At 41.2% G+C, this 27,100-nt stretch overlaps 2 protein-coding genes across 3 annotated transcripts; both read left to right on the top strand.

Moving 5' to 3' along the window:
* Window positions 1-8,194, top strand: LOC120036194 (neuropilin and tolloid-like protein 1). Its single transcript, XM_038982671.1, has 4 exons — window positions 1-16; window positions 1,400-1,513; window positions 6,043-6,664; window positions 8,134-8,194. The coding sequence occupies exons 1-4, from the start codon at window positions 1-3 to the stop codon at window positions 8,192-8,194; spliced, it is 813 nt and encodes a 270-aa protein (XP_038838599.1).
* A 6,189-nt stretch (window positions 8,195-14,383) lies between these two features.
* On the top strand, window positions 14,384-16,984 carry LOC120036195 (mitochondrial import inner membrane translocase subunit Tim21-like). 2 transcript variants are annotated; one of them, XM_038982672.1, is made up of 6 exons: window positions 14,384-14,923; window positions 15,142-15,204; window positions 15,311-15,408; window positions 15,670-15,743; window positions 15,857-15,962; window positions 16,125-16,984. In XM_038982672.1, exons 1-6 carry the CDS (start codon window positions 14,623-14,625, stop codon window positions 16,215-16,217), a joined length of 735 nt encoding a protein of 244 aa, XP_038838600.1. In that variant the 5' UTR covers window positions 14,384-14,622; the 3' UTR covers window positions 16,218-16,984. The 2 variants fall into 2 exon arrangements, with proteins under 2 accessions (XP_038838600.1, XP_038838601.1); XM_038982673.1 differs by lacking the exon at window positions 15,142-15,204.
* The last annotated feature ends 10,116 nt before the right edge of the window (window positions 16,985-27,100 follow it).

Genomic DNA, 27,100 nt, shown 5'->3' with positions numbered 1-27,100 from the left:
ATGGAAGGGGTGACAGGTAGCCTAGTGGTTAGAGCGTTGGGTGGCAGGTAGCCTAGTGGTTAGAGCGTTGGGCCAGTAACCAGCAGGTAGCCTAGTGGTTAGAGCGTTGGGCCAGTAACCAGCAGGTAGCCTAGTGGTTAGAGCGTTGGGTGGCAGGTAGCCTAGTGGTTAGAGCGTTGGGCCAGTACCCAGCAGGTAGCCTAGTGGTTAGAGCGTTGGGTGGCAGGTAGCCTAGTGGTTAGAGCGTTGGGTGGCAGGTAGCCTAGTGGTTAGAGCGTTGGGTGGCAGGTAGCAAAGTGGTTAGAGCGTTGGGTGGCAGGTAGCCTAGTGGTTAGAGCGTTGGGCGGCAGGTAGCCTAGTGGTTAGAGCGTTGGGCGGCAGGTAGCCTAGTGGTTAGAGTGTTGGGTGGCAGGTAGCCTAGTGGTTAGAGTGTTGGGTGGCAGGTAGCCTAGTGGTTAGAGTGTTGGGTGGCAGGTAGCCTAGTGGTTAGAGTGTTGGGTGGCAGGTAGCCTAGTGGTTAGAGCGTTGGGTGGCAGGTAGCCTAGTGGTTAGAGTGTTGGGTGGCAGGTAGCCTAGTGGTTAGAGCGTTGGGTGGCAGGTAGCCTAGTGGTTAGAGCGTTGGGTGGCAGGTAGCCTAGTGGTTAGAGCGTTGGGTGGCAGGTAGCCTAGTGGTTAGAGCGTTGGGCGGCAGGTAGCCTAGTGGTTAGAACGTTGGGCCAGTAACCAGCAGGTAGCCTAGTGGTTAGAGCGTTGGGTGCCAGGTAGCCTAGTGGTTAGAGCGTTGGGCGGCAGGTAGCCTAGTGGTTAGAGCGTTGGGCCAGTAACCAGCAGGTAGCCTAGTGGTTAGAGCGTTGGGCCAGTAACCAGCAGGTAGCCTAGTGGTTAGAGCGTTGGGCGGCAGGTAGCCTAGTGGTTAGAACATTGGGCCAGTAACCAGCAGGTAGCCTAGTGGTTAGAGCGTTGGGTGCCAGGTAGCCTAGTGGTTAGAGCGTTGGGCCAGTACCCAGCAGGTAGCCTAGTGGTTAGAGCGTTGGGCGGCAGGTAGCCTAGTGGTTAGAACGTTGGGCCAGTAACCAGCAGGTAGCCTAGTGGTTAGAGCGTTGGGCCAGTACCCAGCAGGTAGCCTAGTGGTTAGAGCGTTGGGCCAGTACCCAGCAGGTAGCCTAGTGGTTAGAGCGTTGGGCCAGGACCCGGAAGGTTGCTGGATCGAATCCCCGAGCTGTTCCCCTGGCACCGAAGACGTTGATCTCAATTTAGGCAGCCCCCCCGCACCTCTCTGTTTCAACTGACTAGGTATCCCCTTTCCCCACTACAGTTGTTGAGCATTGCAAGCAGCTAATTCCTATGAGTACATGATGTATATCTCTGTCTAATGTTGCTCTCTCTCCTGTCGTTTCAGCTCCATGCGAGCCAGATGCCTTCTTCTGTCACAGTAACATGTGTATCAACAACACCCTGGTGTGTAACGGTATTCAGAACTGTGTCTACCCCTGGGACGAGAACCACTGCAAAGGTGAGAGGTCAAACCCAGGCTCAATATTATTATTATTTTGTATTTATTTTTTACGTCATTACATGAAGATAAGGGGGATCATAGCTATATTCAAAACAATTCAGGAGCTGATTCAAAACCTGTGTTTAACCCTTCATTATGGTTGGTGTCTTGACTGATTTGTCCAAAATCGGCTCTACCACTCTCTCCCTCTCCCAGCTCACTCTCTCCCTCTCCCAGCTCACTCTCACCCTCTCCCAGCTCATTCTCTCCCTCTCCCAGCTCACTCTCTTCCACTTCCAGCTCACTCTCTCCCTCTCCCAGCTCACTCTCTCCCTCTCCCAGCTCACTCTCTCCCTCTCCCAGCTCACTCTCTCCCTCTCCCAGCTCACTCTCTCCCTCTCCCCTCTCTCTTGATTTTAACACATTAATTCCCGTCAATCCAAACCAATCCACCGTGTATCCCCTCCCTGTATCCAATCTATGTTCCCCTCAATCCATGCACTTCCCACAGTGTTTCCTTCACACTCTGCTAATAGAATTCTATCCCACATGATGCTCAGTATTTCAATGTATGTATTTTACCCAGAAGCATTCAGCACAATTCCCTGTGCATTGATCTCTCCCTCTCTCCCTCTCTCCCCTTCTCCGCCTCTCTCCCTCTCTCCCTCTCTCCCTCTCTCCTTCTCTGCCTCTCTCCCTCTCTCCCTCTCTCCCTCTCTCCTTCTCCGCCTCTCTCCCTCTCTCCCTCTCTCCTTCTCCGCCTCTCTCCCTCTCTCCCTCTCTCCTTCTCCGCCTCTCTCCCTCTCTCCCTCTCTCCCTCTCTCCCTCTCCGCCTCTCTCCCTCTCTCCCTCTCTCCTTCTCCGCCTCTCTCCCTCTCTCCCTCTCTCCCTCTCTCCCTCTCTCCCTCTCCGCCTCTCTCCCTCTCTCCCTCTTTCCCTCTCTCCCTCTCTCCTTCTCCGCCTCTCTCCCTCTCTCCCTCTCCCTCTCTCCTTCTCCGCCTCTCTCCCTCTCTCCCTCTCTCCCTCTCCGCCTCTCTCCCTCTCTCCCTCTCTCCCTCTCTCCTTCTCCGCCTCTCTCCCTCTCTCCCTCTCTCCCTCTCCACCTCTCTCCCTCTCTCCCTCTCTCCCTCTCTCCCTCTCAATCCATACCTGATTCTGGTGCACACTTCCTTAACAATGTATCATGTTCCACTGATCCCATGTCATGACCCACTGCCAATCTATCCTCAATGAAGACCAAGTCTATAAATATTACATTGCTTATTATTTTATTTCCTGAACTCTGTCCCTCTCAGCTTTTTCCTGATCTTCAGTGCTTCTCTGTTACCTCAGTGTTCTCCACACTCTCTCTGTTTCTCCTTTTAGATCTACACCATGATTCATACAACCCCTTCCCTTCTATCCTGTTGGTCCTCAGGGTTGATCAGGGGCTATTGTACGTTTATTTTATTTCCTGAACTAGGTTCCCTTTCAACGCCCTCTCCTGATCTCTCCTGACTCCCTCTGTTCTTACAGCTGTCCAATTAGATCCATACAATGATCCTTAGCTCTTTATGTCTGAGCTCCACATCAGTTGATACAGTGTTCCTCCTGACAGACTCCTACAGGGAAGAGGTTAGCACTGGTTCTAGTGGGTTGGTAGGACACATGCTATATCTAAGGCTGGGTGAACTGTTCCTCCAAGCTCCTTTCAGCTCTGTGGGCTACACACTAACCATGCTGGTGACCAGAGTTTGAACCCAGGCAGCCGCCAAACCTCTCCATTCACTGCATGTTTGTTCCTCTGTCTAACCCTGGTGTTTGTTGCTCTGTGTATCCCTGGTGTTTGTTGCTCTGTGTATCCCTGGTGTTTGTTGCTCTGTCTAACCCTGGTGTTTGTTGCTCTGTGTATCCCTGGTGTTTGTTCCTCTGTCTAACCCTGGTGTTTGTTGCTCTGTCTAACCCTGGTGTTTGTTGCTCTGTGTATCCCTGGTGTTTGTTGCTCTGTCTAACCCTGGTGTTTGTTCCTCTGTCTAACTCTGGTGTTTGTTGCTCTGTCTATCCCTGGTGTTTGTTCCTCTGTCTAACCCTGGTGTTTGTTCCTCTGTCTAACCCTGGTGTTTGTTCCTCTGTCTAACCCTGGTGTTTGTTCCTCTGTCTAACCCTGGTGTTTGTTCCTCTGTCTAACCCTGGTGTTTGTTGCTCTGTCTAACCCTGCTGCTGCTCATCAATAACATCTTTATCATGTAGTTTATTTCCTCTGTGTGTTGGGAATCATATTTGCTTGTTAACTGTGATCTAGCTGTCTGCTGGGATGTGTGTGTGTGTGTGTGTGTGTGTGTGTGTGTGTGTGTGTGTGTGTGTGTGTGTGCGTGTGCGTGTGCGTGCGCGTGCGCGTGCGTGTGCGTGTGCGTGCGTGCAATTATGCAGGAAACTTTGGTGCTGTTTTCGTGACTTGTGTGGGTGTAAGTTGGTCATTTCTTAAAGGGACAGTGCCACACAGTGGAATCATTTTAGAACTGCAGTGTGTTTTACCACTTGGCTGCATCTACAAAGAGGAGATGAAAGCAAAGGACACACTCTCTAGACCTCTAAATTAGAAACATTAACATGTCTCCTGACCTCTAAATTAGAAACATTAACTCTAAAACAGAAACATTAACATGTCTCCTGACCTCTAAATTAGAAACATTAACATGTCTCTTGACCTCTAAAACAGAAACATTAACATGTCTCTTGACCTCTAAAACATAAACATTAACATGTCTCCTGACCTCTAAATTAGAAACATTAACCTGTTTGGCGTGCAAGCCCGACGTCGGTACACTTATGACAACAGCCAGCTCAAAGTGCAGGGCGCGAAATTCAAAAGATATTTTTTTTAAATATTTAACTTTCACACATTAACAAGTCCAAGACACCAGATGAAAGGTACACATCTTGTGAATCAAGCCAACATGTCCGATTTTTAAAATGTTTTACAGGGAAGACACAATATGTAAATCTATTAGCTAACCACGTTAGCAAAAGACACCACTATTTTTACTCCATCAGTTTTTTACTCCATCAGTAGCTATCACAAATTCGACCAAATAAAGATATAAATAGCCACTAACCAAGAAACAACTTCATCAGATGACAGTCTGATAACATATTTATTGTATAGCATATGTTTTGTTAGAAAAATGTGCATATTTCAGGTATAAATCATAGTTTACATTGCAGCTACAGTCAGAAATTGCACCGAAAGCAGACAAAAATACATAGTGTACAGCAATTGAAAGACAGGCATCTTGTGATTCCAGACAATATTTCCGATTTATCAAGTGTTTTACAGCGAAAACACAATATAGCGTTATATTAGCGTAGCCACAATAGCCAGAAACACTTGGGCGCCGACGACCAGTTCACATGCACGACAGATATTAGAAATAGCATCATAAAATGTTTCTTACTTTTGGTGATCTTCCGTCAGAATGTTGGACAAGGTGTCCTTTGTCCAGAACAGTCGTTGTTTGGATCTGGAACGGCAAATTTCCCTCTTGATTTAGCATGGGCACTTGCCAAGTGGCACGGATCTCTCCAACGTCAACAAAGTCAGAGAACGGAACACGGCAAAACTCCCGAAAAAATGTCAATAATCTGATTAAACTATATTGAAAAAACATACTTTACGATGATATGGTCACATGTATCAAATAAAATCTAAACCGGAGATGTTAGTCGTCCATAACGACAGCTAAACAGAAGGCAAATCCATGTCCCCTTTCGCGCGCTCCAGAAACAGGAAATGGACGGTCACGTCATACAAAGAGCTTTAATTCCACCTCAGACCAAGATAAACACGAAATTTCTTCTCTCACCGCCTCTTGACAACCAGGGGAAGGTGTATGAAGTGTACGTAGACTCTTACGTATCATGCCCATGTATAGGCAGGAAGTTGAACAGAGCATCGATTTCTGACATTCCACTTCCTGGTCAGGAAATGTGCTGCAGAATGAGTTCTGTTTCACTCAGAGAAATAATTCAAACGGTTTTAGAAACTAGAGAGTGTTTTCTATCCAATAGTAATAATAATATGCATATTGTACGAGCAAGAATTGAGTACGAGGCCGTTTGAAATGGGCACGATTTAACTGGCTACTCAATACTGCCCCTTGCAGCCATAAGAAGTTAACATGTCTCTTGACCTCTAAAACAGAAACATTAACATGTCTCTTGACCTCTAAAACAGAAACATTAACATGTCTCTTGACCTCTAAAACAGAAACATTAACATGTCTCTTGACCTCTAAATTAGAAACATTAACTCTAAAACAGAAACATTAACATGTCTCTTGACCTCTAAAACAGAAACATTAACATGTCTCTTGACCTCTAAAACAGAAACATTAACATGTCTCTTGACCTCTAAAACAGAAACATTAACATGTCTCTTGACCTCTACTATTTGGTCTTCTCACTGTATCTCTCTGTCTCCCTCCCACCTATCTCTCTCTTTCTCTCTCCCCCTATCTTTCTCTCTCCTCATCCCTTCCCTCTCATCCTCTCCCTCCGTCCCCCTACAGAGAAAAGGAAAGCTAACATCCTGGACAACCTGAACAACACCAACGCCACCATCATCGGCGTCACCTGCTGCATCGTCCTCATCCTCCTCATCGTGTCCGTCATCGTTCAGATCAAACAACCCAGGAAGAAGTACATCCTCAGGCGCGAGGACTTTGACCCCACGATGTTCCAGGAGGTCTTCGAGCCGCAGCATTATGGGCTCTGCACGTTACGCAGCACCACGCAAGCCACCGCCGCTTCGGCGGATATAGCGGATCTAGCAGAGGACTTGGAGAACTACCACGCGCTGCACCGCTCGTCCTCGCGCCGCGTCCATTACCACCATTGTGGATCCACCTCCAACCCTGGTTCCGCCCACCTGTCCCAGCTGTCACTCAGTGGGCGGGAGGGCCGCGGGAACCTGAGCGCACGCGAGGCCGCGGCCCTCCTCACGGACCTTCCACCGCAGTCGGTACGGCCGCTGCTGCCCAGCGTTGCCACGGGGAACCGGCGCAGCATCCTAGTGATGAAGCACAGCTACTCGCAGGAAGCGGCCGACAATGGGTGTGACCCCGACGACGACCTGGAAGAGGTTCCCACGACGAGCCACCGACTGTCGCGTCACGAGAAGGCAGTCCAGCGGTCAGTATCTATAGATTTCCATGATAATCAATGATAACTCAATCTGTCAATCAATGAAGACATCCTAATAGAAGATGTCATGGTGGAGGGTGACATTGATTTTTCTTCCTTTTTTAAACATTTTTTAATCCTCCTCCTCTACTTTTCTTCTTTCCTTCATTCTACTGTTCATTTATTTGTTTGGAGGGGAGGGGTTATGCTTTCTTTTCTGCTTCGATCTTCCTTTTTCCCGTCAACTCTGTTATCATTCATAAAGGGCTGTAACGGCTTTCTTCCTGGGATGAAGGAGAGGACCAAAATGCAGCGCAGTTAGTGTTCAACATGTTTAATTAAACAATAAACAATGAACATTAACAAATAACAAAATAACAAACGTGAAAGCCGAGACAGTCCTATCTGGTGCAGAACACAAACACAGAGACAGGAAACAACCACCCACAATCCCCAACACAAAACAAGCCACCTTTATATGATTCTCAATCAGGGACAACGATTGACAGCTGTCTCTGATTGAGAACCATATTAGGCTGAACACAGAAACAGACGAACTAGACACACAACATAGAATACCCACCCCAACTCACGCCCTGACCAACTAAACACATACAAAACAACAGAAAACAGGTCAGGAACGTGACAAGGGCAATGCTGTGGTAGTGAGAGCTGCCCCCTCTGTTTCTTTATCACCCATTATGTCACTTCTTCCCCTTCTCACTATCTTTATATTGATTTATTTCTCCATCTGTGTAGCTCCTGTGGCTCCAGACCACGCCCACAAATATGACCAGTGTCCTTGCTAAGTATTTAGATCTACGTCGTGAATTAAAAGACTGATTTATGATGTACAACGATAGTGCATGTTGCCTTTTTTCTACAGAGGACATGTAGATCAGTCTGTCTGTCTTCTCTGACTCTCAACACAAGGGCTTGTATTGGTGCCTGGCACCGATAAAGAGATTATTGACTCATCCATTTAGAATGCAAATAACTTTATTTCATAAACTCAAAAGATAACTTCTAACATTAACAAAGTGAATTATGTTTTTAACTGTGATAATGTAATTTTTTTTGGTGCAGTTCACTTTGGCATGAACCTGTTTTCTATAAATGATTTAAAATAATATTTTAATGTACATGTATCTGCATCGTGATGGCTTGATGCATTACATGTTACCAAGAATAAATGGAGGAACACTTCTTGTACCTCCAAAATAACTTCCAAGTTCCAGTACCTTTGTTGTGCATGCACCTTGTGTGCTCTACTCTATTCAACCTGTATACCTGTATACGTCTTGGTTTAACTACAGTATAATTCACAGCACAGATATTTCTATGCATGCAAGACTTCCAGAGCTCAAAACTCTGTTGAAATGTTCTGCAAATTTTTTTTGTAGCAAATATATGCATTTTATATATGATAATCTCTATGCAAACATTTGATATTAAACAACAGAGCGGTGACATTTCAGGTTCTGCCTCATTGGCTCTTTGAGCAAACAGGAATCAGAATACAACACGACTAGGGTCTAAGACAATCTCAAGGTAAGCCCCCCCCTCTCTCTCACTTCTACAACAACAAAACATACTGTATGTTGTTGCTGTGTAGTTCATAGCTTCACCATGTCAGTCAGTTTCTCAGTCATTGTAGTTTGATGTAGCTTTGATTGTTACATTTTTCGTGAAGTTGTTCTGGATATAGTTTGTTTTTTGTATGATTCATTATCATCATCAAGATGGTCCCTCTGCTTGCCGCCATCTTGGTTTGTGGTGCGTTTTTTTGTGTGAAATTTTTGTGTGAAACTTTTCCAGTCATCTTCCGTTGAACCTGTGGACATTAAGGATGTTTCTACCCTTTGACCTGTATTATAAGGATATTTTATTAACAGACTTTTGATTAAGCCTATATATAGTACTTTCCAAGTACATACACCAATACTAAAATCATAGTTTTAATTCTAAACAAGTTAGTCAACTGTAATGTTTTCAGACATTGACAACCATTTCCCGAAGTCACACTTACACTGTATTCTCCTGTTTTCTTGACTTGTTGAATGAATCAAATACTGAACATGGCTTTTTCCAGCATCTATGTCTACTGTTGTCTTCAGTTTTAGCTTAACGTTCAAAAAAGGCACTTGCACATCGGAGCTATCTTTGTTGCAGGTGCATGGTAACAATAACATGAGAGAAAAAAAGAAGAAACCCACACACTGCTTTTGCTAGTATCACTACTCTTTATTAAGCGTTACGTATCGGCCACAAGGCCTTCGTCAGAGCTTTTGTGAGTGTTTTTTATTTGCACCCTTATATAGGAGCAATGTCTACATAAGAGTGCAAATTAAAAACACTCACGAAGGCCTTGAGGCTGATACGTAAACCTTAATAAAGAGCAGTGATACTATCAAGAGCAGTGTGTGGATTGTTTTTTCTTTTTCTCTCAAGTTACCTTAATTTGAAAGCATATTATTGGATGTCTTTAGTCGGGTAATACTTTAAGTGAACGTTACGTCATAATGCCTAGTTAAGGTTGTCATATCACATATCACCGAGACATTTTTAGTGCTAAGTTAATCGTAATAATACAATTGACTGGTAATAACTAGTTGATCACTTGGGAACTAACCCCAGTGTTCTATAGCCTTTTTTGAATACGCCAAATCAAAATCAAAAAACAATTTAACATCTAGATTGAAAGTTAAGTCAACCACTAATACAATTCATGCAATTATAAATAAGTTCACTATAACATAAACAAAGGACATCCATTCATAAAAGTAGTATTGCTAGTGTTAATTGATTGCATGCTAATTAAACTAAATTACATTTCAAATAAATGCCAATGCAAAACTAACCTTTGACATTTTAATTTTCAAATTTTGATTCCTCTCGAGAATATTAAATTATTTAAAAAATGTAGTTTATTATTTGACAAAAAAACGATTTCATTTCAGTTCATTTGTCACACTGTCTTTTAGTAGCCTGTCATCATTGTACTCAGACTTTTCTACTGGGAGTATTTGAAAAGAGGAGCGTTTTCAAAGCTTTGTAAGAAAATAAACAATAAAGCTTAATCGTTTTTCTTTTAAGGTTTTATCTAATCATTTTCGACAATGTGTTTTCCAAGTCCTTATCATTCAAGTCCAATCAAGTCATGTGATTCTTTATAAAACGAAATGAAAGGAAATGAATTTGGTTGCGAGTAACATTTGCAAAATATAAATACAAATAGTTGCAAACTCACACGCACATGCACACACACATGTGCCCCAACACACACATGTGCTCCAACACACACATGTGCCCCAACACACACATGTGCTCCAACACACACATGTGCCCCAACACACACATGTGCCCCAACACACACACTCTCACAAATGGACACCATTTAGCGAACACCAAGACTATACTAAATCTAAATATTTTGATCTCCACTCTATCGTACATTGTATTTCCAGTCCACTCTCACTTAAACATTATCGGGAAGTTGTTACAGTGTTGACAATGACACAGATGATGTCATTGTCTACACTACATCGTTGCAACTATGCTGACACCTTCAGTATCCCAACAATAAATCAATCTTTACTTTAATTTCACATGCTTGCTCAGTTTTCCGCTTGCTGATGTTTATGTTAGTGTTTGTTCTTTCAGTAATGCACTTTGTGTGTTTTCACATGTTCAGTTTATGTTTTGTGGTCACTTCATTTTGACACAGTTTGTTGTGCTGTTATTGTATTACTGTAATTTAAATTTAAGAGAATGAAAATCAAATGCTATGTAAACACACACACACACACACACACACACACACACACACACACACACACACACACACACACACACACACACACACACACACACACTGTCACGCCCTGGCCTTAGTATTCTTTGTTTTCTTTATTATTTTAGTTAGGTCAGGGTGTGACATGGGGAATGTTTGTGTTTTTGTCTTGTCTTGGGTGGTTATATGGTAAAGGGGGTGTTGGGTTTAGTTTATGGGGTTGTGTTTAGTAAATGTGTCTAGGTATGTCTATGGTTGCCTGAGTGGTTCTCAATCAGAGACAGCTGTCTTTCATTTGTCTCTGATTGGGAGCCATATTTAAGGCAGCCATAGGCATTATGCGTTTTTGGGTAATTGTCTATGTAGAACGTTTGTAGCTTTTGTATTGCACTTACGTTTGTAGCTTCACGGTTGTTTTGTTTCGTTTTGTTATAAGTGTTCGTTTCGTGTTTCTCTCTTCTCTAAATAAAAGAGAATGTATTTTTCACACGCTGCGCCTTGGTCCACTCATTATCCTCAAGACGATCGTGACACACACACACACACACACACACACACAGACAGCAAAATAAAAGTACATATCTTAACCCTGTAGGCAACTTTTAAAAAGATAAGCCTACTTTATGTTGGAAGGTGTTATTGCTGTAGGGTCTAATTTCATTCACACAGTAAACTGTTCTAATGAAACTTCAGGATGGCGACAGAGAGGTAAAGTTAAATCACATCAAACTGTAATAACATTTAGTTATATATATTTTTTCCAGATTAACATTCTTATTAGTTCTTAAAAAAAACATATCCAATTGAAGCTGTCTCAAACACGTGAGAGAGAATAGAGTTGCAGTAACTGTGGACAGAGTAGGATAATAGTGTTTTCTTGTCTCTACAGGTACTTCAGAAAGATGAACCATTCTTCTGCATCTTGCCAAGTTTGACAATTTATGGAAGTAACATTAATCTCCCTCATGAGAACTGTTGCATTGAGCGACAAAAACAATTTAGAGTGTTGTGATAAGAAGAAAAAAAATGTATTTTTTGTTGTTGTGAGTATGCGTTGTCTTGTTTTGATGACAGCGGTGCAATGCCCTGTTGGTGTTCATCAAATGGCTGAGATTGTAAAGCCAGAGACACGTACTGATACTTTCGGATACTGGACTGAAACTTTAAAAGATACATAAATACCTTAAATGTACATTGTTCATGGACTGAACCTGAACCTGTTCTTTTAAACTTTTTTTTTTATTTGTATTTTACATCAAACACGTGAGGACGCCATTTTGGTACTGAAATCCCATCTGGGAACCCACTGTGTCGCTGTTATGTTTCCTACACTCTATTAGGGCTCAGGTTCTTTCCCCTGGACGAAGTTTCAAACCCCAGAGAATGTTGTGATGTCACAAGGGTATAAACTGTATAGTGTTCCAAGCCTCTGGACAGGAAGGGTCTCCATGTTGATATTTTCTGAGGACTGAAATGGGACATTGGGATGTATAGGTAATTTCTATGGCAGCCACAGGTCTCATCAGGAAGTAATGAAATTGGTTTTGAGAATTCCCAGTCAGATTTCCTACTAGGAACCTAAACATTGGTAATGGTTGTATTTGTGGCTTGTCTATGCACACTAGACTACAGTAAGAAAAGTGGGCTCAATTATTAGGCTACTACATAATCCCTTGATTGCCCAATAGCCTTAGGCCTTCTTTGCATTAACATCAATATTTTATTTCCTGTCTTTCAGAATATGTCTGAGACCCCTCTGTTTGCTGAGATCTCTACTTTGTTTGGTAACACATTAAAGAAATGCTGGGCAGAATGTTTTCAATAAACTGATACTAAATCTTATCGTGTCTTGCTGAGTTTGTATTGGAAAGTGATATTAATTTGTTCCTGTCCATGAACAACGTAAGCTGACACTTGTGACATCTTGTTGTAATGCTGTAGCCGAAGTGGGACCCAGTGGAGGATCCTCAGAGGAGAAAGGGGTGGACCATCCTCCTCAGTGAATTATTTAGATTTTTTTGTAAAACATTTTAAAAAGTTTCTTTATTAGATAAAACTACACTAAATGTATTCACGTCACCAATTAATTGATTAAAACACACTGTTTTGCAATGAAGTTCTACAGTAGCCTCAACAGCACTCTGTAGGAGAACACCATGGTGTAGCCAGAGGACAGCTAGCTTCCGTCCTCCTCTGGGTACTTTGACTTCAATACAAAACCTATGAGGCTCATGGTTCTCACTCCCGTCCATAAACTTACACAGTAATTATGACAACTTCCGGAGGATGTCCTCCAACCTATCAGAGCTCTTGCAGCATGAACTGACCTGTTGTCCACCCAATGAATTTAGTACTGAAAGCATATGCTACAGCTAGCTAGCACTGCAGTGCATAAAATGTGCTGAGTAGTTGACTCAAAGAGAGAGAAAGACAATAGTCAAAATGAAAGAGAAGCAAGAGGCAAGAGAGAGTTTTTCTATTTTTTTTAAACTTTCAGTTTCACTTACTCAAACACCCTGCTCAACTTACTTTGAGTAAGCTAGTTTAGCTTACTCAAACACCCTGCTCAAACAGAGGGATGCTACGTTAGCTAGCTGGCTATAACTATCCAGCACAACACTGGATCTCTTCCAAGTCAAGATAAGCTTTTGGTTTTACTAATTTATTGCCATCGGGGCCCGCCGGTGTAAGTGCTAAACTGCTTACTGACTGTACACTAACGTTACTGCATGATTGAAGCTGGTTTACTAACACGTTAGTTCTATTAGCTATGTTGACCATGACGTTACTTAAGCTAATATGGTGACAACGATGTAGGCTGTGTGTAACGGTTATGATATGGTTTGGCTTGGAAAGTTTTTTTTGCCTGGTCACATACAGCTGATGTGTTGTGCATTGTAATCCACAAGCGAAGGGAAAAGGTGAGAGGAAGAGAGTGCATTGAGTCGCTCTGGATAAGAGCGTCTGCTAAATGACTTAAATGTAAATGTAAATGATGCAAGAAGGAATACAGCGTGGCTGCTATGAAAGTTAACTGTGTTTACGTGTGATCAAGGGTGTATTCATTCCACCGATTCTGTTGAAAAGTTTCTTAAATGGAAGCAACGGAAAAGAAATGTGCATAAACATACCTGAATTCGTCCAATAGAAACTCTTTTTTGCAACTGTTGGACTAATGATTACACCCAAGATCAGCTAAATGCAGGCATGAGTGTATTGAATGTGTCACTGTCTGTCCACCAAATTTTCTCTTGACCTGTCTGCATCTACGTTGTAAACTTTCATTCATAGGCTAGGTTGTAGCAACCTCATGATGGGTAAAGGGAAAATTTGAGTATCATGTAGTAGCCTAAACCTATCGCTGTTACATTGAACTGGGTGAATGGAATATGAATTACAGTCATCCAATATGGCGTAATAGAAATCAATCCGTGCTCATGAAAAAATAAATAATCACACTCCCTCATCTTAAAACGGCACTGACCGCCACTGTTGGCGCCATTCCCCTAGTCTAGAATAAGTGCCCATATTATCAAAGAGAATAAACATGTTTTAATATATACATGTTTCAAAAACTCTCTGTGATATTGCTGTGATGTCTATTTCATCCAGCACAGCATTCTCTTTGATATAATTCACTGGGACTTGTCAGGGACATTATATCAGCCAGGATTCCTTGTGCTTGTGGTAACTAGTTAAAATCGTAAAAAGTCATGCACACAAAAAAGTGCTTTTTGGTCTTACTTAAAGGTTAGTATTAGACACAGTTTAGCAGTGTGGTTAAGGTTAGGTTTAAAATAATATTATAAGAAGATAAATTGTAGAAATAGACGGGGTTTAGCCATAATAATGACTTTGTGGCTGTGGTATCTAGTGACGACCATTCTACCAAGAAAACTCCCTCTCCCACAGTTCTTTGCGCGGGTACTGCGAGGACGACACATACGTGCGCCCAAGGTTCAACAGTAAGCTTCCAAATTTAACGCTGACAGACCTGCAAGTATTTATCGAAATGTAGATTGAATTTTGTTCCTATGAGGTCATATTTATCGTATAATGGTTTGACTTTAGTAACAGTTAATTAATACTGGGAAAGTTTGCGAAGTAGAGGCCAGACACCGAGTGCGTTTTGACAGCTGAGGTGGCTAGCAAGTCAACGTGAATAGAGGACAACATGGTGTATTCTTTCATACTGAAAGTTGTGCAGCGTAATTTGCAGCAACATCAATCACTATCAACGCAATGCGTTGATCGAATATGGAAACGCATGCAAAACATTGTGCACCTTCAGAAACCGACTACAGCACCATCCAGATATATTTTCTACAGGACCGCAGATCGCTCAGCTATTGTGAGCGGTATATTTTGTACACAGAATCGAAGCATTTCTCTCGACACAAGGTTGAGAAGTAAAGAAGAAAAGGATGGTGGACAGGTGTCAGTACCTAAGCGAGGACCTTCTACTGCACAAAAAGGTAAGTCTGTCAAACACAGGAATGTAATTGTCAAACAATCAGCCAGTAACTGGACAGAATCGGTGGATTTGTTTTTGGCGATGATCACACTTGTTGCAAAATAAGAATGGAAGAGCCCAAACTATTGGAAGTGTTGACATTGGCCCATCCTTTGCTCCAGTTATCAGAGTTTAGAACTAGAAGGGTATACTAAGTCACAGTTATTGTCCTCTCAACAGTCAAAGAAGCTGGCAAAGACTTCACCTATCTCATAGTTGTGCTCATCGGACTTGGAGTAACTGGTGATTCCACAACGTCTACAATATGATATTGAAACATTAGTTGATGTAATCTGATGGAAAGGCAGTATTGCTCCCACCTGTTGACACCTGTGTGTTTTGTTCCCAGGTGGGTTGTTGTATGTGGTGTTCCAGGAGCTGTTTTCCTCCTCCAGCCCCAGCAAGGTCTACAGCAAAGCCTTCAACAAAGCCAGGTTGCACCCAGAGGTGAGATTAGAACAAGCGCAGAAACATAACATCAACAAAACCATCTAGTCTTGGTCTGCATTTCAGTTCAATTGATTTATGTATTGGCCTTTCACAGGAATGTGTCTTGGAATACAAGAGCACTGAGTTAGACATGAACCGTCAATATGTCATTAGTCTTGTCTCCTTTCCTGCATCTGCACTGATCTGAAAACACAGGGTAGGTTAAAGCTATATGGTGTAAAGCTGATTGCTCTTTTCTATCATCTTGTTAAACCAAAGGTGATTGGAGTGTTTGGGGAGCCAATCAAGTGCTTTGGTGAGACGTCCCGTCGTGGTAGAAGACAGCAAGTCAGGTGAGAATTCACTTTTTACCAAGATGGTCTTTCTTCAGACACTAGGAATACAAAATGACCTCATTAAAACAGACTGACTTTTGTAAGTGTGATAACTAGCATATTTTCTTCAGTCATGTAGAGTATATGAAGGATGGACTAAAGCACATGAGGCTGAAGTTCTACATTGAAGGGGACGAACCAGGCCGTCAGGGAACGGTGCACACGGAATCCAAAGAGGTTAGACATACTATTCATGTACTATTTTGTCTTTCTTTCATGTGTCAATAATCTGGTTGATTGATCTTAACTCAATTTTCATCTTTAAGATTTGGCTAATCTGCATAGAGGCTGTTTAAGTTGTGAAAGAAAGTTGAACGTGCTTTTGTCCTCTTTTGACAGAACCCTGAAACTGGGAAGTTAGAGTTTCGCTACATCTTCGTGGAAGTAGACACCTACCCAAGGAGAACCATCGTCATCGAGGACAACAGATAAGATGGAGGCTGACTCTTTTACCAGTCTGAAAAGGTGCTGCAGCTGGTGCAGGGAGTAAATGAATTTGTTGCTGAGTAATATTTGTGACACAATGTCTTCTCAACAGATGCCAATACAGTTTTAGAGTGTATCAGTTTAAACAACAAAATATCAGATGGCAATCAAGTCTATCTCCCGACGTATTAGTTTTAATGTTGATAGCATTGTCACAGATATGTTGGGTGATTTAGAAAAATGGGGTAAGAAGATGATTGTAAAGCAAAACAGAACACTACAGCCAACGCTCAGGACAATTTCTTTATTTTGAGACGAAAGATGATCTCTTTGAGTCGGCTGTTGCCTGCTGATTGCCAACCAATGCTATGCAGTGTAGAAGATCCAGAGGATAAAAGGCGTTTGTGAAAGAATTATACGCTTTTCCTGCGAAATCATGGAAACTGTTGCACTGATGCGATTTGTGTTTTGACACTCAAAGTGTGAATGTATTTCCTGGGTTGTGGATCTGTACTAAACGGAGACACAAACCTGTCAAGAGATCATTTCGATTTTGCTTAAGACAATTTGGTGTTAAAAGTAAAAGTTGAGAAATTATTTGTCAACTTTAACGAGTGTGTTCCTGCGATGAGATTTGACATCTCGTGAGCTAAATATTGCCATGATATTTATACCCTTTGGAAATTAAATGTCAATCATGTTTTGCAATTGTGTTTCCCACCTTCAAGTGTATTGGAGAAAGAAATTACACTTTAAATAAATTGATTATATTAAATAAAATGTATCTCTTTGATTTTTGTGTGTATGGACACCAGATGGTGACATTTCCACAGGCCTGCTCACATTTCCAGTCAGATGCTCACATTTTCGTCAATCCCATTCCAATAAGTGGAGGATTGCTTAATCAAAAGCATAAGCGAATGTAGCTATGCGTGCTCTCCTCTGCCAAGAGGTCTGATCTTTTTGGCAAAGGCAGTAGTGTGCTTCCCCTGTATTTGCAGAGCTGTGTCAAGTCAGTGCTCCAGTAGTCTGTGTTGTTATAATTGAACATATTAGTGGAGATGACTGTTCAGGGCCACATAACTTCAATTAGAGTTTGATAGTTGTGGCAACTAGGCCACTCCATATGTAACCCATAAACCAATCTCAGTTTATACAATTTTAACAAACAGTAACGGTAGCTTCTAGGCTGTGGACAGAAGTATCCAGAATAGAAGTCAAAGTAACAGGTAAGTATTGTGTGCTTTGAGGGAAATTCAACATACTTTTCAATGTCAAATGAAAGGCAAATGTCAATGAAGATTGTCAAACTAACTGTTAATCTGAATTTCAAATCATAAAATGCTGTCTGGTTTTTAGAATACACATTAGTATTAGTGTATCACAGTCCATCTGAGTCATTGACTGAAAACCATTACTTAAATCCTTCTCAATCGAGGAAAAGCAAGTGGACATTTTTGGAAATATCTATTTTACTTCTTAATAGATCACATGCTTTTACGTTTGTTTTTTCTTCTGGTCTTAATAGAAGCTACAATTAAGTGTTTGGAATTTATATATTTTTTTTACTAACCAAGGTGGCCAACAAGAATAAGCCAAAAGGGTATGGTAGGAATTTCATAGGCACTCTTTATTTTGTACGTCATTTAGTTATTTTCATTTGACTTAAATTATATTAAGCTTTGTTAATTTTAACTATTGATCACATTGCAGAGTTTTCTAAAAGAAAAACAGCCTATATAACATAAGTGTTTAGAATTGTTATTGGCAGATATCTGCTCTGCCTCTGTCGTTGCAGTGCTAGTGAAATAAAAAAAAGTCTAGATTTTTTGGAGTGTATTCTCAGAACTCTTCCCTACATTCTCCTCCCTATAGACATGTCATCTGACCATAGCACAGGTCCCAATCCAAGTGCCAATTAAGTTTTAGCAGTCTCCAAGGCATTTACATTTGTTGGATGGCATGAAAATAGAGCTCTTTGACCAAGCACGCTAGTGGTGGGTTTGGAGTCTAAAGAAAGAGGCATACGCAGAAAAGAACCCTGAATACCTGCTGTAAAATATGGTGGTGGAACTTTGATGTTATGGGAATATTTTGCTTCCACTGGTCCTGGTGCCCTTGTTAAGATCAACGGCATCATGAACTTTACCCAGTACCAGGATCTTTTAGCCAAAAACCTGGTTGCCGATGCAAGTGGATCTTCCAGCAAGACAGTAACCCCAAGCACACATCAAAATAAACAAAGAAATGGTTAATTGACCACAAACTTTACATTTTGCCATGGCCATCTCAGTCTCCGGACTTGAACCCCATTGAAAACCTATGGTTTGAATTGAAGTGTGCAGTCCATAAGCGCAAACAAACGATATCAAGAATCTGGAAAGATTCCGTATGGAGGAATGGTCTAAGAATCCTCCCAATGTGTTCTCCAATCTCATAAAACATTTTAGAAAAAGGCTCAGTGCCATTGTCCTCGCAAGGTAAGGTATTGAAAAAAGGTGTGCCAATAATTTTGACAGCCATTTTTTTTAATAAATAAAACAAATATTACTCGGTAAACAACATCTATTTCTCTGAGCAATTATATGTATTAGTATATGTATTAGTATAAAATATAATTTCCCCAATTTTTCTGGAGCATACGATACAGCTCCGTATTTGAATGTATCTTTTGTGTCCTTTTTGCACATCTTTATTAAGGGTGCCGATCATTTAGGACCTGACTGTACATATAAAATTGTCTGAGAAGTTTCATGGCTGATTGATATAGGGTATCTTTCTAGAAGTGAACCGTTATTAATGGGTACCTCTGTATTTTTTCTATTGTTAATAATGTGATGATAGTCATTCGTGCTGTTGTTATTGTTTGAAAATTGCAGTAAGTGTAGTGACACACGTTCCCACCTGCCATCGTGTTGTCAGAAGGACCACAGTGGAAGTAAGTTAATAAGCCTTTGGAGTTTAGGCCTTTATTGTTTGTGTAGGACACACATACTACAGTTTTCAATCTACTGTTGTATCTGGCTGGAGCCTAAACTTTTGTGATTATCACATCATAATGGATTGAACTTTGATCTAGTTCTATTTGAGATGTATTCAAATCTGTTTCTTCCTATGCTGAAAGAGTATCCTTTTCTAAAAGAACATTCAATTCATAGGCTCATCTTCTTTCAAACATGTTTGCTTCTTTAGTTCCTTATTGCGTGTAATGGAGATAGATCTTACTTTGAATTTAAATATTTCCCAGTTACTTCCATGCTTTGGTTCTAAATCCTCCCTGATTAAGCTCTTTATGCTCTTATTAAAGACTGGCTGGATCATTTAGGAGTGAATTATTAAGTTTCCAGTGTCCTCAAATGCCCTGGAATTTCCAGAACATTCTAACTTCAGTAATTTAATTTTATGATCAGTCAAAGTAGCATGTTTATAACTTACTTCTGTAAAAGTGGGGGAGAAATTAGAAACAGATTAAGTTTGTATTAAAGAAGCACAGTGTATCAACCACTGTCAGTTTGTATTAAAGAAACTCCATGTATCAATCACAGTTAGTTTACGGCAAAATGAGATGATGATGTCACTATTCTGTGATCTCTGAGCTATTCTAGGTGAAAATCGAAAGAGTTATCAGGTGTTTCATTGAAGTCTCCAGCTATTATAAGCCATGCATGTGTACACTTGTTTTGCAGCTCAGTAAGCTTATCAGCAAGATCCAAAAATAAAGTCTTATTTGAGGTGTGACAATTGTACCCATAGATTTAGCTTATAATAAAACAAGCATTATCTAGTTTGAAGATCAATATAACCCATCTCACATCTTTGGACACAAAAGACTCTGACATATCACCTCTAAACTTATGAAGCAATTTCATCATACCAGCTGAGTGGTTAGACCCGTGACTATAATAAACAGTATTTCCCCATTTTCTCCTGAAGTGAAATCTGCATGAGTCTTTACAAAATAAAAAAAAGTGATTTTCTTTAATTTATGTCTCGTAAACCCCTGCCATTTATATGCAACATTTAGTGCATAGAATTAAAAACTTTGCATAACCTTATTATTTTATTTTTTAATGAGAAAACAAATACAGTGTAGTGATATGAATAACAGGTTATTAACTAGTTTAACTAGTAAACTAGGTAACGTTAGCCAGTAAGGAAACCTGAGCTTAGAGAAATAACTAGACAAACATTACCCTAAACCAAGGTAGTTTTGATCAAGATGATGAACCCGTTTTCACATTTACGAACCTGGTGATATAAAACTGGGTGAATGTAAAAATGACAATTGACTTATTACTCAAGAGTAATTTAGTTAACTCTTAGCATTTTCATTTGACTTAGAAAGACTAGAACCACATTGATTTCAAGTCATTGTAGCTATATACCCGAGCACAGTGTTTTCAAGTCATTCAGTCCTCTCATGTCAAATTGAGACATTCACTTGAAGTCTTGGCAATCGATCTTCTTTCCATCGATAAATGCAAAAAGGTCTGCTGTTGATGCAAAAAGGTCTGCTGTTGAAATAGGCTCTCTTCCATTCTTCTCTATGCTCCCTTGCAGCAGCATCTTCTGGAGTGAGAGCTGGACTCCTTGGCTTCTGACTAGTTATTCCCCTTTCCCCATTGTCTTTCTTTCCATACGACATCTCTGTAGATTCTCATTTTGAACCGCTTGATGGTTGTCCGCGGAGATCCGTCATCCCTTCGCTTTCTCAGGTGGTGCACCACGTTGACGACATCCGGGAGCTTATCTCGAATCCTGGGTGCTACTGTGCTAGGATGTGAATGGTAACACTCCATATGGTAACACTACCCTGTATTTGGTAGGAAGGTTCTTACTCAGAGTAGGTGGCAGTGGTGTAAGTAAGGAGTATTTTGCCATTAATTCTGGAAAGTCTTCACGTGTGCTGCAAGCTTCTGTATCCCTGCTAGCCTTTCTCGTTTTTTTCTGGTCGTGTGATTTTATTTATATAACTAGGCAAGTCAGTTAAGAACAAATTCGTATTTACAATGACGGCCTACCCCGTCTAAACCCGGACGATGCTGGGCCAATTGTGCACCGCCATATGGGACTCCCAATCGCGGCCAGTTGTGATACAGCCTGGAATCGAACCAGGGTCTGTAGTGACGCATCTAGCACTGAGATGCAGTGCCTTTAGAGTGGCGCAGCGTCAAGCATTTCGCTACACTGGCAATAACATCTGCTAACCATGTTTATGTGACCAATACAATTTTATTTGAAATGTTTTTTTACAATCACCTTCTGTTACTTCTAATATGAAAGGTTCAGTTTACCCCCCCCAAAAAAGGTTATAAAATCCACAAGTATTTTTCATAATCTTCCTGGTTTATCGTGAGTAAATTCAAATACACCCGCTCAAAGAGATGACATCTTTCATTACATATACGGTATTTTCCACACTGTTACAAGCGGCGGCAATGGTAGTGGGTGTGGTATGTAGTGACGCAATGCTAATGACGTCTCATGTGGGGCGTTTCTTGTTGTAACTTCAGTCCGCAGCTCGAGCTTCGCCCCTACCTCATCGCTGACCAGCACAGCGCTCAAACTTGAGTAGCAGTCAAGGTAGGGTGGTGAAACAAATTGTTGCTAAATAAAGTGCCGTCTTTACTTTCGGGCTTCGAACTATGTTTAAATTCTGATTTTTTTGGAACGATTATACACTTCGAAAATTGACAGGTAGTTGGATTTCCTCGGCATCAGGATAACACCAGACGGTGTTTGATTAAGTCGTTGATGCTAAGCTAGCTGGCTAACATGAGCTAATGTACTGTAAGCCACACAGGCGGCTAAAGGAAAACAACAAGCCTGGCTAGCGGTTTCTGGATGATATAACGTTAGCTAGCTAAATTACTTGGCTGATACGGTAAGTTGTTCGTTATGTTTTGCCACAAATACTTAAACTAGATTCTTTTCATGTCTTAATATAGCTAACGTTACCATTGTATTAACTAAATAGCTGGTTACCTACGTTTAGTAGCCAACTGACCATTGGCTCTCGTTTGTAACGAAATAGTATCTAGCTAGCTACTGTAGCTAGTTACGTTAGCTACCCTTTCTTGTAAGAAGTGTTTGCTAGCTAACAGTTAGCTGCTCTTTTAGATTGGAAATGCAACACCTACTGTAACTAGCTAACGTTTAGACTGCTTTTGATAACTACAGCTAGCTAGTTTCCTAGCTGGCAGTCGTTCTTTGTATACTGTAGTTAACAGTTAACTATAATTGAGTAGCTAACTTAGTTCATTATCCGTTCTAGATGTCTTACATACAATTATTTTATTTCTTCCGCTCGCTCTAGCGCTATTAACACGAAATCAACTTCTAAATGTGCAGACTCTCTCAATTTACATAGCTTGAGAAAATATTTGTTATACTTTTTGTACTACAACAATATTTAAATTAGTTCCCAATACATTTCAATGGCAATGAAAGTGCCATGGATTTACATGGGCAAAATTGGGAAATTTGGTTGTGTATCTCTTCTTACACGATTTACGATATCAATGTCAACCAACGATGAGATGTTCAGACGGACCCAACTTAGATTGCTTGTGTTTATAATTTTGATGACATTTTATACTTTTTGAACTATAGCAATTTTAAATGTTAAAACCTCCGTAGTCTTGAATGGGAAATATTTGGATTCGCCACTGCTCTTACACGGTTTAAGCTATCAACGCAAAACTAACGTCAGTTCAGACTGACCCAATTTCGAGCGCTTGAATTCAGGTTTTTTAAATATTTATATTTTTAATTAGAACCATTTAAAATATGCGTAAATTGACATGGGTTTGAATTAGGAGCAGTAATAGTGGTAGCTAATTAATATGTAACTAACTACTCCTTGGCCAATTAAGCTATAAGACGAAGTTTAAAACATTCAGGCTATCCTAACTTAAAATTCTTCAAGATCTTTATCAACTATAATTGTACAAATTAGCATAAAGTAACCAACCCACAGTAACTCTTAAACCATTCAATGTAGACACCACACCAGCTTTCAAATGCTCAGGCTATCCTAAATTGTAATTATTTCAAACTTCTATCAACTATAATTATAAATATTTGCATAAAAATAAATCAGCAACAGTGACTCTGAAACTGTTCAAGCTAGAGATACTAAACCAACTTCCTCATGTTCAGGCTATCCTAACTTAATTCTTAAACTTTTATCTGCTATAACTATACAAATGTACATCAATTTGTATAAATAACTCACCACCAGTTACTCTTGAACTATTCAAACCAGAGACACCTAACCAACTTTCACACGTTGGTTGGACTTGTCTAGTTTTCTAGTTTGATGTTAGATTGTTTCTCCCCCTGATAGTAGTGCATGGGCCAGGAGAAACTAATCCATAGTTCAGTTTGCTTTACACAGCCGCTACAAACTTCACTTTAGCCACCACAAGCTAACAATCAATGGAAAAGTGTGTGTTTTGTTTTAAAATGGCTAAATCACCTTTAAGTGATTGGAATTGATTTCAGGAGATTTTAACTGTTTGTTGTTTTTGCATGCTGGCATGCCCAAATCACTTCCATTGATTTGTAGTTTATGGTGGCTAAATGTAGCTGAAGATTATAGTGTCAGTTTAAGGAACTGAACCTTGGATTACAGTTTCTCTTGTCCCATATATATACATATATATATATATATATATATACTACTTTCAGGATGAGGAAGTTGTAAAATAAGGAACTGCTTCTTTTTAACTGGTTATGCTTTCAGTTGTTGACAGGCTAGCTAGCTACATGGATTATGAAGCTAACATTACAGTCATTGTTTAGGGGAACTATCTAAATAACAGCCTGTAGTTTGAAGTGCCTCTTCCAAGAGTTAAGGGTGTTTAAAGCCACATAATATATCTTGTATCGGATGTTGAACTGTTGCTCACATTGTGCCACATGTCTCTTGCAGATCAAAGGGGACTCGTTTATTCTTCAGAGGTGAGGTTGCCATGGTTTCCATTTGGGTTTACAGTAAACAGTTTCTCTCGGCCATCTTATTTCAGAATAACACACACTGGGCTGTGCCTCAAACGTCTAAACAGGACTTTGGCTTTGTGTTTCAGGCACCATCGTTTTTTTGACCATGCTCTGATGACTAGTGATCTCAATATGGAGTTGTACTGGTACATGTAAGTACAATTTAATTCTTATATTCACTTTCATACACTTGACTCTGTGGGTTGAACAACGTTGAGTTCAACAGGAGACATTCTTTGCTGCTACTGTACATCTCTCTCTTCCAGAGTGGTCATCATATTCATCGTCATCAAGATCTTCTTCTATGTGTGCTGGTACCGCTCGCGTCAGAGACAGCTCGCAGCGTACCTCAACAACCCTCGTAATTCGCAGATAGTTATCGTGGGAGGGAGGGCCTACCTGCATCAGATGTGTGAGAGACAGAATGTAAGTAGCAAAGCATGCAGGGATTCCCCTGTTATTGACAGACCACAAAACACAGGCTGAGCTGATATTCATATACAATCATATGATTTGGCAACCAATCTTAGTTTTTGTAGGCCTGGCGCTCATCCTGTCTGAGGCCTGGCGCTCATCCTGTCTGAGGCCTGGCGCTCATCCTGTCTGAGGCCTGGCGCTCATCCTGTCTGAGGCCTGGCGCTCATCCTGTCTGAGGCCTGGCGCTCATCCTGTCCCAGGCCTAAATTTAACAACCGCCACCTGCTAAATGTGGGTAGATTTTGGCATTGGCAGGTGGGATGTCTATTTCACCAGCATTGTTGGCGGGTGTTCAGGGCTCCTCAGTGGGAGCCTTTCACTCACATTTATTAATAAAAATAGTCAAGTTTGATCACATGTAAAAAATAAATGCCGCAGTTGCTGTTTTCAAAGTAATTGTGCCGTTTTTTAAATAGTTGGTAAATCAATCACACATAGTCGAAGAACTACAAATCATACATAGCCTATTCCGCCCCGTGCTGCAACACTGCCTGGCTGGGGGCTGTGCGCACCTGAAGAGCTGAGTGAAAGATACATTTTTAGAAGCGCTGTGCACAGGCATAAAAGTTGGTCTAATTTACTTGAAACAAAGGTCTACTGAAGTGAGACTTTGTCCTTGTGTTTATTGGCTATTTGCATTGTTTTGTTCATAAGCTAGGTTGTTTTTCTATGTTTGACTTTCAACTGCTAGAGAAGAGAAGACCACGCTTCTACTAGGCAGACGCTTCTACTAGGCAGACGCTTCTACTAGGCAGACGCTTCTACTAGGCAGACGCTTCTACTAGGCAGACGCTTCTACTAGGCAGACTCTTCTACTAGGCAGACTCTTCTACTAGGCAGACTCTTCTACTAGGCAGACTCTTCTACTAGGCAGACTCTTCTACTAGGCAGACTCTTCTACTAGGCAGACTCTTCTACTAGGCAGACTCTTCTACTAGGCAGACTCTTCTACTAGGCAGACTCTTCTACTAGGCAGACTCTCACAGGCACAAACATGACTCCAGTCGCGCTACCACGGTAACCTCCCGCCCTTAAAGGGGCAGGTGAAAATTTGTCTCATCTGTGATATTTTGGTTAAAAGACTGTGGTATAATAAATGATAGTTAATATACCACATTAGTTATTTCTTGCTAGTAATAAATGTATTGTTTTATAAACATTACAAAGCATGTTTTGCCTAGTTAAATAAAGGTTCAATAAAATAATGTTGACTATAATTTGTGGCAAAAAATATTTCGGCTGGTAAAAAACATGAGTGGCTGGTACATTTTCAAATGGACCAAATGTTTATTTTCTACCCTGATTCTGTCTGGGGTATGGCTCTTAGGCCCACATTGTGACGACATAAATGCGGAAGTAGCCCTGCTGTTTAGGGTTATTCTGAGACTCACATTGTTTTTGCTCAGTCGTGCACAAGGAAGCATATCCTATATACTCTGGTTCCAGTCATGCACAAGGAAGCATATCCTATCGACTCTGGTTCCAGTCATGCACAAGGAAGCATATCCTATCGACTCTGGTTCCAGTCATGCACAAGGAAGCATATCCTATCGACTCTGGTTCCAGTTGTGCACAAGGAAGCATATCCTATAGACTCTGGTTCCAGTCATGCACAAGGAAGCATATCCTATAGACTCTGGTTCCAGTTGTGCACAGGGAAGCATATCCTATAGACTCTGGTTCCAGTTGTGCACAGGGAAGCATATCATATCGACTCTGGTTCGAAGAGTTCAGTAAGGTTGCCGTTTCAACGTTGTGTGTCAGTGTGTGGGGGAAGAGTTCAGTAAGGTTGCCGTTTCAGCGGTGTGTGTCAGTGTGTGGGGGAAGAGTTCAGTAAGGTTGCCGTTTCAGCGGTGTGGGTCAGTGTGTGGGGGAAGAGTTCAGTAAGGTTGCCGTTTCAGCGGTGTGTGTCAGTGTGTGGGGGAAGAGTTCAGTAAGGTTGCCGTTTCAGCGGTGTGGGTCAGTGTGTGGGGGAAGAGTTCAGTAAGGTTGCCGTTTCAGCAGTGTGGGTCAGTGTGTGGGGGAAGAGTTCAGTAAGGTTGCCGTTTCAGCAGTGTGGGTCAGTGTGTGGGGGAAGAGTTCAGTAAGGTTGCCCTTTCAGCGGTGTGTGAGGGAAGAGTTCAGTAAGGTTGCCGTGTCAGTATGTGGAGGAAGAGTTGTTTGCTTTCCTGACTGCTTGGTGGTTAGATGAGTCACTTTCCACTGTGAATGACTGACTGAGAATGGGATGCTTTCTCACTGTGTCGATTACTCAGCTTCCCACCCGTCCTGTGGTTAACAGCAGATTGTTTAGTGGGCGTGGTGTGTGCACGTAATACACATACTTGCTTTTTGAGGATTCGGTTACAAAAATATATAACGGTTTCAAACATTTTTTTAACAATAAATTGCATTGTGGGTTGAATACT

This window comes from Salvelinus namaycush, unplaced genomic scaffold (assembly GCF_016432855.1).
Source record: "Salvelinus namaycush isolate Seneca unplaced genomic scaffold, SaNama_1.0 Scaffold1239, whole genome shotgun sequence".
In the NCBI taxonomy this organism is placed as follows: Eukaryota; Metazoa; Chordata; class Actinopteri; order Salmoniformes; family Salmonidae; genus Salvelinus; species Salvelinus namaycush.
Note: the sequence above shows the minus strand (reverse complement) of the source record. Positions and strands in the feature narration are given on the sequence as shown.